The sequence below is a fragment of the Clupea harengus genome, chromosome 4 (assembly GCF_900700415.2).
Source record: "Clupea harengus chromosome 4, Ch_v2.0.2, whole genome shotgun sequence".
In the NCBI taxonomy this organism is placed as follows: Eukaryota; Metazoa; Chordata; class Actinopteri; order Clupeiformes; family Clupeidae; genus Clupea; species Clupea harengus.
Genome location: NC_045155.1, coordinates 25,870,995 through 25,883,061, shown reverse-complemented (window position 1 = coordinate 25,883,061; position 12,067 = coordinate 25,870,995). Strand labels below are relative to the sequence as shown.

At 45.8% G+C, this 12,067-nt stretch overlaps 2 protein-coding genes across 2 annotated transcripts in view; one reads left to right on the top strand and one right to left on the bottom strand.

Moving 5' to 3' along the window:
• LOC105906464 (sialidase-3-like) overlaps window positions 1–10,668 on the bottom strand; it is a 29,466-nt gene extending 18,798 nt beyond the window's left edge. The window contains exon 1 of the mRNA XM_031565596.2: window positions 9,834–10,668. Coding sequence (XP_031421456.1) covers window positions 9,834–10,040 — 207 coding nt within the window. The 5' untranslated portion in view covers window positions 10,041–10,668. The remainder of the gene's footprint in view (window positions 1–9,833) is intronic.
• On the top strand, window positions 2,721–5,646 carry LOC116220350 (sialidase-3-like). The gene is made up of 2 exons (XM_031566868.1): window positions 2,721–3,153; window positions 3,785–5,646. The coding sequence occupies exons 1-2, from the start codon at window positions 2,964–2,966 to the stop codon at window positions 4,753–4,755; spliced, it is 1,161 nt and encodes a 386-aa protein (XP_031422728.1). The 5' UTR covers window positions 2,721–2,963; the 3' UTR covers window positions 4,756–5,646.
• Window positions 10,669–12,067: the final 1,399 nt, after the last annotated feature.

Below are 12,067 nucleotides of genomic sequence, written 5' to 3'. Positions count from 1 at the left end.
CACACACACAGCTCAGCTGTCTTGCCAGCTTCAAACACGGTTCTGACATCCCATGTTCTGATGGCGATGGTGGAGTGATTGAGAGGGAGGTATATATGTGTGTGTGTTCTGTTTGTGTGTGAGAGAGAGAGAGAGAGAGAGAGAGAGAGAGAGAGAGATGTGTGTGTGTGAGAAAGAGAGAGAGAGAAATAGAGAGAGAGGTATGTGTGTGTATATGAGTGTGACGGAATCGATAAGCACGCTTAAGTTGAAGAAGGGACCGGAGAGTTGAAGTCAGGTTTCTGGAGTTTATTTTCGGCGTGGAGACCCCCTCTCAGCTTGGTGCTCAGAGCAAGGCCTACCTGATAGCAGAATGTGTAGGCATTTATACATTTCAGTCAGGTAGAATACAATAGGAGAGGGGATGACCACACCCTTTAGGTGAGAGGAAGGGGGAGACAGTGGGGTGAGGGGTTCACCTATGGGGGGAGGGGGTGATACCATGAACACAAAGGGTCTTAGCAGGAAGGAGCCTATCTGGGGGGGGGGAGGGTTCACAAGCCACTTGTTCAGGTCTCAGTGAAACAGACAGAGTACACATCCAAAATGAGTTGCAGATACAACATAAGGAGTTCATGTCTTACAACAACAGAATAGCAATATTTTCAGTTCCATCAGTCCCCTATATGAGCATTTATATGCTCACACAATAACCACCATGCAACAGCCAATCAGAGCAGGAAACATCAATATATGTTAAAGATACAAATGATACAGAACAACAGAACAACAGTAGAATAGCTATTTTGCAGTTCCATCAGTCCCCTATATGAGCATTTATATGCTCACACAAGAACCACCATGCAACAACAAATCAGGCCAGGAAAACATCAATATGCGGTTCCATCAGTCCCCTATATGTAAGCACTAAAGGCACAAACTTCAACAAAATAAAAGGATAACATAAAATAGTATAAGCACTGTCAGTAGATAAGTCACAAAGAGCCTTCAACTCCCCCTATATGATAGCTTGGATGCTATCACCATTGAAAAGTATATACAGGGTAAAGCAAGGCCTTGTCAGACTTAAATCATACCAGACAATAAACAAAACAAAGTCAGTGGTCAAAAGTATGTCCTGGTATATTCTCACTCAGTCGGTGAGTGGAATTGAGTCGTGTTAAGTCCATTCATACAACGGCTGCTCAGCCAATACACACATACACGCACTCGTTCGCTCAGGACACGCGTTGACTGACTCGAGGGGAAACAAAGACAAGATAAATTAATTTAGGTTACACACGTATGCAACACACAACACAAAGAGTTAGCAGATGTCTGCCTCCTCACTAATCAATGGTGTGATTTGACTATCAGACAGCGGCTGGTCACTTGAACAACGAGCATGGGGATGCTTTTTATTTAAAAGGGGCTTCCCAACCTATCGTGGGCCCAGCTAATGTGAATCATTTATTTTACGTTTCTCCGAAAAGGCATCTTATTTCCATGTACCTTAAACATATACACCCAGGACGAAGACTTTGTTCCATTAACATGCTTACAATTACTCGTAATTGTAACACAACATACAATGATCTTATCTCGGAGTAATAAATCATGTAGGCCCATCTTATAAGTCTTCACTCCTGCTAACTGGCTAAAGTTTGATCATTTCAGCCATGGGCCAGACAGTGCTGTTTGAGCATGCGCAGTCAGCACCATCAGCATACTCTTCTGAGGTGAGTTAAAGCTCAGCATACTCTTCTGAGGTGAGTTAAAGTTCAGCATACTCTTCTGAGGTGAGTTCAAACTGAGTGTACTCTTCTGAGGTGAGTTAAAGCTCAGCATACTCTTCTGAGGTGAGTTAAAACTGAGTGTACTCTTCTGAGGTGAGTTAAAGCTCAGCATACTCTTCTGAGGTGAATTAAAGCTGCGTGTACTCTTCTGAGGTGAGTTAAAGTTGAGTGTACTCTTCTGAGGTGAGTCAAAGCTGAGTGTACTCTTCTGAGGTGAGTTAAAGTTCAGCATACTCTTCTAAGGTGAGTCAAAGCTGAGTGTAACCAGTCACACAATCATTAAGTGTCTGTTTGTAGGAAAGAAGGCCTGGGGGAGTCAAAAGATTTGTGTTCCATAAACCAGAGACAGGAGGCTAGAGAGTTTATGGATAATGATACTTTATACTAGCCTGTATGTAAATATGGTACTTCACAAATTGTCATTTTTGTCATATTCATATTTGATGTAGAATCCCAAACTACCCATACACACCTTCGGCTCTGGACCCATGCAGGACACACACTCACAGTCACTAACTTCATAACCTGTGGACACATTTTATAATCTGAAACCATAGTCATAACCAAATAACCATTTCCTGGGATTAATGCTTTATTTATCAATGTAAATTCACTTTTAAATGTTTTGGTCTAGGCATTTATTATCAAAGTTATTGCGATTGTCCTGTAGGTGACAAGCTTCAGGGACTGAACTGAACTATGAATAGAACTTAAGAAACCATTTAACACAATATGATCAACAAAATGTGTGTGTGTGTGTGTGTGTGTGTGTGTGTGTGTGTGTGTGTGTGTGTGTGTGTGTGTTGAGTGAGTTGAGTGAGTTGAGTGAGTTGAGTGAGTTGAGTGAATGAGAGATGTGTTTGTGTGTGTGTGTGCAGTACAAAAGAAAATCATTTCTAGAAGTTCTCTCATGTTTGAGAAAGTTCTGCTGGGCTTGCTTCTCCTTAAGTCATCAAACAGAGGGGCCTGCTCACCACACACACACACACACACATACACACACACACACACACACACACACACACACACACACACACACACACACACACACACACACACACACACACTCCTCCTTAAGTCAGTAAACAGAGGGGCCATCTCAACAGATATGACTGTATCTCTGACTACAGAATTCATCTGATAGACTGACTGAAATGATTTGTTCTTCTTACAGAACACACCTTGACGATGGGATGCACTGCCACTAAATGCTGTGCCACTACATCCCCCTGCGGTGAAACACTTGTGTTTGCTGATAAAAACTATGACTTCAGAATTCCAGCTCTTCTTTACGTTAAAGAATGGAAGACATTCCTGGCGTTTGCAGAGAAGCGCACCTCTTCCAACGATGCAGACGCAACGAAGGCACGCGGCAGCCTGACGACTCACTGAAGGTACTCATGAGAACACCTACACCTCCTACTCCTACACACATCTGTGTTTTAATACTATACTACCACTCACTGAAGGTACTCAGGAGAACCTACACCACACATCTGTGTTTTAATACTATACTACCACTCACTGCAGGTACCCAGGAGAACACCTACACCTCACATCTGTGTTTTAATACTATACTACCACTCACTGCAGGTACCCAGGGGAACACCGACACCTCACATCTGTGTTTTAATACTACTCCCCTGCCATGTCTACACCCCATACCTGTAGGCAGATGCTGACTGTGGATGGTGACAGTATATTTCATATTTAGCTCCGAGAGTATAAGTCCTGATATGGTTTTGTTGCACCTATAGAGTTACTGTATAGGGCGTCTCTTCTTGTTTAGAAATCCAGATGGTATACACCTTTCACTGACCACTGGTAAGTACCACTAGGACTGCTAGGCTCTGGTTACTTACTGGTCAGTGCCTCTGACACCTTCCATTGAACACTGTTTGGCAGAAGCTTCCCAATGGAATGGAATAGAAACTACAGTAGTGGCCTATAAATCATGTACACTGTAGTCTTTTCCTGCCCACTCTTCATTTCAAACTTGTTATGTTATTTCCAGTGGTCTCCCACAGAGGACTTGATGAAGGCAACAATACATGGCTACCGCACCATGAACCCCTGTCCAGTCTTTGAGAGGATCTCAAAAAGACTGTTTCTCTTCTTCATCTGCATCAAGGGTCAAATTCCAGAATGTAAGCTCAAGCCAGGCCAGACTTGTTTATGCTACATCACCAGCACAGACCACGGGGTGACCTGGAGCGATATAACAGACTTAACGAGCAGTGTCAACTTTACCAATTACCAAACCTTTGCTGTGGGACCGGGCCACGGGATCCAGCTGAACAGCGGCACACTGCTCGTGCCTGCCTATGTGAAGGTTGGCTCTGGTAAGAGTGTGAAGCCCCATGTTGTGGTGCTGCGCAGCGAGGACCAGCACACCTGGAAGGCAAGCCAGCCCATCACCGTGGAGTCCCTGGAGTGCCAGCTGGCCGAGGTGTCTGACGGGGAGGGTAGGAGGCAGGTGTATCTGAACACTCGCAGCACCGGAGCACCGGTGCCACGGGTAGAGGCACTGAGTGACGACGGCGGGGCAAGTTTCCCCCTTTTCCCCCTCAAAAACCGAACGCTAAAGGAGACGCCTCACGGCTGCCAGGGGAGTGTGTTGGGGTTCCCTGCCAGTGACATTCCAGCAGGAGGAGGGGGATCCTCAGAGACGGCTCTGCTCTTCAGCCACCCGACCGCACCGACCAAAGGAAAGGACTGGGACAGGCTGGACCTCGGGGTCTACCTGAGAAAGTCTCTCCAGGACGACGACCCCTGGGGTAAACCCCACATCATCCACAAGGGGGCCAGTGGATACTCAGACCTCACCTGCTGTGAGGAGGAGGGTCACTTTGGTTGTCTGATGGAGTGTAGCAAGGTGGAAATGTGTAAACGTCTTCAGATCGCCTTCACAGAGTTCGATGTCAAGGAGATACTGCAAATAGTCAATCATTCAGATGTAGACAGAGGGGAAGCTGTGTGAAGCCATTGCTCTGTGACTGATTACAGACCCACCACAGACACATAGAGGAACAAGCTTCTAAATAATAGTAAATAATATATCAAATATATATGTAAATAATGATAATGGTAAACAGTGGGGTCAATTGTTTTCACCACTTAAATGTATTCATACATTCAACATGTGACATATATTTCTGAATTCTGAAACTATTTTAACTCCATAGTTACAGTCGTTTGATAATGTTGAATGAAAAGTGAAAATGTAATGTGATGTGTTTTAGATGTAGTCTGATTAGTTCTGCTGTTTGATTATTTCTGAGAGGCTGATGTTCTTTTCTGTGACTTTACCGTGATGGCATATCCCAACTCTCATGTTCCATCAGCTGTAAACATAATAAATAGTTCATTTGATTTTTGATTTGAATTTATTTTTGTTTAAAAGTAATAAATACTGTAAGTGTTTATATCCAGAGACTCCTCCCAGGACTCTTTGTGTTTATGTCATTTGGTCTACTTCTCGTAACTTAACTGACCAATCTGTCATGAAGTGCTTTCATTAAAAACAACGCAAATTTTAGACACAAGGAGTTTTGTGTGTGTGTGAGAAAGAGAGATTTTGTGTTCAAGAATGATTGCAAATATTATACCAAGTATAAACTCAAATGTGAACAAGAAATAAGAAGGACATCAGTGAGTTGATACGAATATATCTGAGTAAGTAATAAAAATGACAAAGCCTTTAGAGGAAGGTTTCATAACTAAAGTGCCTGCAAATGCATGTTAACATACTAATAGTGTATAAAAGTCCTTTAACATTCAGCAGAACAATCGGTAGATAACAATGCCAAAAAACCTGATTTAGCAGAATTCGTACAGACTATTCAATCCTGTAATCTGATTAGCTAATCAAAACAACAGTTTAACAGTAAGCACAGATCCAGCAACCAAATAGAAAGAACCCTGACTTCATGACACACTAGAAGTCTTGCCCAGACCCACCCAGTGACCATGTAGGAAACAAGGAGAGGAGTGTGTTCCATTCTGTCTGTTTCTCACTGCTAGTGTCACTCCACACCCAACATAACGTCTCGGTTACTTACGTAACCTCGGTTCCTTGAGCAGGAACTAGACACAACAGTATGGTACATGACAATAGTCATGAGCCTAAATCGAAGCATTTATCCATTCACGCCTGAAAGGCCGCGAGATCTGTCAGCGCTCACTCCTGAGCCCGCCCCCTCAGTAGTCCCTATCTTGCGACGCTCCCCACAGATCAGCCTCTTTGAAAACTTCGCAAGATACGAAGTGCCAGCTCCGAGTATATCCTCTACGCTACCAAAAGTCAAAACGTTTTGTGTGCTTTTGCTCTCTACGGGTTGGTGAGTTATCCGGGTTCTTTAACCCTCACTAGCTCAGGAGGCTCCGTCGCGCGACGGATTTGTCACTCAGACTGACCCGGTGCACCTCACAGGCACTAGGGAGGGTGATGGGTACAGCAGCAGCCAGCTGCGCGTCCTGCTCAGGGCGCAGCCCAGGCCCCGCGACAGCACTCCACTCGCCGCGGGCGGGGCAGAGGTAAGCCTCAGGCTTCCTGATGGTGACAGTCAGCCAATGGTCACTCAGGGGGGAGCGGTGGAGCCCACACCGCCTCCACAGAAATCAGCCCGTCGCTCACATGTGAAAATCATGTCCAGCATGGTAAGCAGGTTCTCACAAGCACCACACTCATATGTCCTAACTCCTGTCCCAGATGGCGCAGTGCCCAGACATGCTTGTGCGACTCCCCCCGCGATGCACACAGTGCAATCGCACCCCCCAAATTTTTTCAAAAACATGAGGGGGCAACCCCAGATCTCGTCCCCCTTCCTAGGCGGAGTGGGTGCAGATCTAGGTTTAGACTCATTGACCATGAGCGGGTTAATTCCCGACAAATTTAACTCAAAGCACAACCTGGCTGGTCGTGCGGCGAGTTGGCGCGCATGCGCAGTTTCACCATGGGTGCTAAAAACGATCACAATGGGTTACGTGCTGCAATTCGCCCGTCCCCCTCCGCCATTCAGCGGAGGGATCCAATCTGTGGTGCAGCAAGAACAGTCTCACTTCCTATGGGAAGAGATAGTCTCCCTGCTCAGAAAAGAAGCGATAAGCATAGTTCCTCCCGAGGAGGAAGCTTCAGGCTTTTACAGCCGTTACTTCCTGGTCCCAAAAAAGGACAGGAATTATCGGCCAATATTAGATCTACGTGTGTTAAACAAAGCACTCATGCCGCTACGGTTCAGAATGTTGACCCCACGCCGGCTTGTGCAGTTTATAAGGCCAAACGAATGGTTTATCACGATAGACTTGAAAGACTCATATTTCCACGTTTCCGATCCACCACAGACATCGGAGGTATCTGAGGTTTGCATTCGGAGGAATAGCGTACCAATTCAACGCACTCCCATTCGGGCCTAGCTCTGGCACAGAGGGTATTCACAAAGTGCGTAGAAGCAGCTATCGCCCCGTTGCGTCTACGCGGCTTACGCGTATACAATTATCTGGACGACTGGTTAATAGCTGCTCATTCAGAGGCTGCAGCGGTGCAGGACGGCCATCTAGTGGTGGCGCACCTGTATCGACTGGGCTTTGTGATAAACAGGGAAAAAAGCGTTCTGTGCCCAAAGCAAATTACGCATTTTCTAGGCATGGTTCTAGACTCCACCTCCATGGAGGTCAGGCTGTCTCAAGAACGAATAAATGCCATCAAAACATGCGTGCGCCAGTTCCGACTGGGACAGTCAGTCTCGTCGCTGTGCTGCCAACGCCTGTTAGGAATGATGGCGTCAGCCGCCATCGCACTCCCGCTGGGGATGTTGCGTATGCGGCCATTCCAAATATGGTACCTGTCTATGAGGCTCAACGCAGTCACAGACAGGGCACCGCAGAGTAGTGGTTTTCCTCCAGATACAGGAAAGCCCTGGCGATCTGGAGAACCCCCTGGTTCTCGCCGCGTCGGGCACTATGGGCATAGTGTTGCGTCGCGTAGTGGTGACCACAGACGCCTCCACCATGGGATGGGGGGCAGTCTGCGAAGGAAGAGGCGTGAACGGTCTCTGGTCTGTGACAGAGGCCGCGCCTCATATAAATGTGTTAGAGCTGCGGACAGTAGTCCTGGCTCTACAACACTTTCTGCGCAGACTGAGTGGTCAGCATGTGTTAGTGAGGACGGACAACACTGCGACCATGGCGTATATAAACCGTCAAGGCAGAGTGCGCTCCCTGTCACTACACCATTGGGCGACTCGCCTGCTCCTGTGGGCAGCGAGGCACGTCCTTTCCCTCAGGGCAGTTCATATACCAGGTCACCTCAACTACGGTGCGGACCTGTTATCGAGGGGCGATCCTCGAGCAGCAGACTGGTGTCTTCACCCACAAGTGATAGAACAGATCTGGGTGCGTTTTTTCAGGGCCCAGGTGGACCTGTTCGCAAACAGGCAGAACACCTGCTGCCCGCTCTGGTTCTCGCTAGGGGGCGACAACCCCCACAAGGCATAGACACGCTCGTGGCCCGGTCCCACAGCGAAGGTTTGGTAATTGCTAAAGTTGACACTGCTCGTTATGTCTGTTAAATCGCTCCAGGTCTCCCCGCGGTCTGTGCTGGTGATGTAGCATAAACAAGTCTGGCCTTTCACGATCTGACCTTCCGGAGTTTTACCCTTGAGGTAGATGAAGAACAGAAACAGTGTTCCAGTAACAGAGTTCCTTTCAAAGACTGGACAGGGGTTCATGGTGTGGTAGCCATCTTTGGCCGCCTCCTTCAAGTCCTCTGTGGAAGACCACTGGAAATAACATTACAAGTTTGAAATGAACAGTGGGCACAAAAAGGCTCCGTCCCAATACTACCACTTCACCCTAGCACTTCGCCCTTCCCCTTCGTTTGCGCGTTCGCGTGAAGGGGTAGGGTGTCCCAATTCTTTTAGACCGAAGGGGAAGTGTTGTTCAACCCATAGATAAACTGTATATATGTCTATGGTTCAACCCTTCAAACAACCCCTTCAAACGGAGTGTGATCAGAGGCAGACTACGGCTGAAGGGAAAGATTACATTTCCCAGGATGCCTTGCAAACACCTTGGTAACTGACTGACTCCAAACATTTTGAAGAAAGATGGCTGCCAGTGCAGAAAAAGAAGTTTACAAATGTAGTATATCTTCGCAAATAACTATTAAAACAATGTGAAACACATCGGGATATCTAGCTGATCAATATGCAAAATAATATTCCTTACAGTTGAGTAAAATATGATTGTTAGAAAAAAATCGCTATTTCACAAATGAACGTCTGTCTATGCTGCTGAGAGTAGCCGAGTAACGTTAACGTTAGGATGTAAAAAACGCTATTTTATTATGACATGTGGGTAAATATGTTTGCCAAAACCTGAAAACCTGACGTGTGTTCAAATTCGCAAAAACATAGGAACACTGTTTGCCTTGAGTTTTTGGCAAACGTAGCCTACAGTGAAGCATCGAGTGGTGTCCCATTTTGCAGGTAAAGATTTCAATCCCTTGACACTTCTCACTCCGTTGTGAAGGGGCACACCCCAGTGAAGGGCACTTCATTGAAGTGGTAGGGTGAAATGGTAGTATTGGGACAGGGCCAAAGACTACAGTGTACATGATTTATAGGCCAGTACTGTAGTTTCTATTCTATTCCATTCCATTGGGAAGCTTCTACCAAACAGTGTTCAATGGAAGGTGTCAGAGGCACTGACCAGTAAGTAACCAGAGCCTAGCAGTCCTAGTGGTACATACCAGTGGTCAGTGAAAGGTGTATACCATCTGGATTTCTAAATAAGAAGAGGCGCCCTTATACAGTAACTCTATAGGTGCAACAAAACCATATCAGGACTTATACTCTCTGAGCTAAATATGAAATATACTTCCACCATCCACAGTCAGCATCCGCCTACAGTACTAAAGTACAGATGTGAGGTGTAGGCGTGGCAGGGGAGTAGTATTAAAACACAGATGTGAGGTGTAGGTGTTCTCCTGAGTACCTTCAGTGAGTGGTAGTATAGTATTAAAACACAGATGTGAGGTGTAGGTGTTCTCATGGGTACCTGTAGTGAGCCGTCAGGCTGGCGTGTGCCTTTACTCATCACCAGATTATTTGCGTCTTCATCTTTGGGAGAGGTGCGCTTCTCTGCAAATGCCAGGAATGTCTGCCATTCTTTAACGTAAAGAAGAGCTGGAATTCTGAAGTGTTGTTTTTCATCAGCAAACACAAGTGTTTCTCTGCAGGAGGATGTAGTGGCAGAGCATCCCATCGTCAAGGTGTGTTCTGTAAGAAGACCAAATCATTTCAGTCAGTCTATCAGATGAATTCTGTAGTCAGAGATACAGTCATATCTGTTGAGTAGGCCCCTCTGTTTACTGACTTAAGGAGGAGTGTGTGTGTGTGTATGTGTGTGTGTGTGTGTGTGTGTGTCTGGTGAGATGGCCCCTCTGTTTACTAACTTAAGGAGGAGCAAGCCCAGCAGAACTTTCTCAAACATGAGATAACTTCTAGAAATGATTTTCTTTTGTACTGCCTTGCAGATTCTGAAACCTGTGGTCAGTTGGTTGATCATATTGTGTTAAATGGTTAAAAGTTTTATTCCTAGATAATAAATGCCTAGACCAGAACATTTAAAAGTGAATTTACACTGACAAACACAGCATTAATCCCAGGAAAAGGTTATTTGGTTATGATTATGGTTCCAGGTTATAAAATGTGTCCACAGATTATAAAGTCAGTGACTGTGAGTGTGTGTCCTGCATGGGTCGAAGGTGTGTACTCTGCGCCCTCCACACAACAAGCAACTCTGATTGGAAAACAGGCTGAGGAAGAGTAGTTTAGGATTCTATATAAAATATGAATATTGCAAAAATGACAATTTGTGAAGTACCACATTTACATACAGGAAGGAAAGTATGATTGTCCATAAACTCTCCAGTCTCCTGTGTCTGGTTTATGGAACACAAATCTTTATTTCTTTCCTACAAACAGACACATAATGAGTGTGTGACTGATTACACTCCGTTTTAACTCACCTCAGAAGAGAAAACTCAGCTTTAACTCACCTCAGAAGAGTACACTCAGCTTTAACTCACCTCAGAAGAGTATGCTGAACTTTAACTCACCTCAGAAGAGTACACTCAGCTTTAACTCACCTCAGAAGAGTACACTCAGCTTTAACTCACCTCAGAAGAGTACACTTAGCTTTAACTCACCTCAGAAGAGTATGCTGAACTTTAACTCACCTCAGAAGAGTATGCTGACGGTGCTGATAGTGTAACTCACCTCAGAAGAGTATTCTGGACTTTAACTCACCTCAGAAGAGTATGCTGACGGTGCTGATAGTGTAACTCACCTCAGAAGAGTATGCTGACGGTGCTGATAGTGGTGCTGTTCTCCAGCCTTCAGCAGGAAAGTGAGGTCTCCTCCACTGCCTGAGTCTTTTTAAAGTGTCACTGGCTCCTCCTAGTGAACTCCTGGACGTCTTGTGAACTAATCCATCATAGAAGTTGGACAGCCCCACCTTCTATTTGTTCTCTCTCTCTCTCTCACTCACTCACTCACTCATATACACACACATACACACAAATATCTCTCTCTCTCTCTCTCACACACACACACACACACACACACAGCTCAGCTCAGCTGTCTTGCCAGCTTCAAACACGGTTCTGACATCCCATGTTCTGATGGCGATGGTGGTCCTGGTAGAGATGATTGGCCTTGGAGCTTCCAGATGAATCTGACTTTCATACATCCTCCAGCCTTCAGGTCCAGTCTCTATACACACACATACACACAAACATCTCTCTCTCTCTCTTTCTCTCTTTCTGAAACACACACATCTCTCTCTCTCCCTCTCTTTCTCACACACACACACATATCTCTCTCTCAATCACTCACACACACACACACACACACACACATACAAACACACATCTCTCTCTCTCTCTCACACACACACATAAACAAACATACCTCTCTCTCTCACACACACACAGACACACATCTCTCTCTCTCTCACATACACACACACACACACACACACACACACACACACACACACACACACACAGCTTAGCTGTCTTGCCAGCTTCAAACACGGTTCTGACATCCCATGTTCTGATGGCGATGGTGGTCCTGGTAGAGATGATTGGCCTTGGAGCTTCCAGATGAATCTGACTTTCATACATCCTCCAGCCTTCAGGTCCAATCTCTCTCAGGACCCTAGTTTCAGGTCCAGTCTCCCTCAGGGCCCTAGTTTCAGGTCCAGTCTCTCTCTGAGGGCCGTAGTTT

What these genes read in the sequence shown, in the direction of transcription:
- LOC116220350 (XM_031566868.1), top strand. Translation starts at nt 2,964, where the DNA reads ATGGGATGCACTGCCACTAAATGCTGTGCCACTACATCCCCCTGCGGT. An exon ending in AACGAAGGCACGCGGCAGCC is followed by an intron (nt 3,154 to 3,784) that starts TGACGACTCACT and finishes TGTTATGTTATT; the next exon opens with TCCAGTGGTCTCCCACAGAG.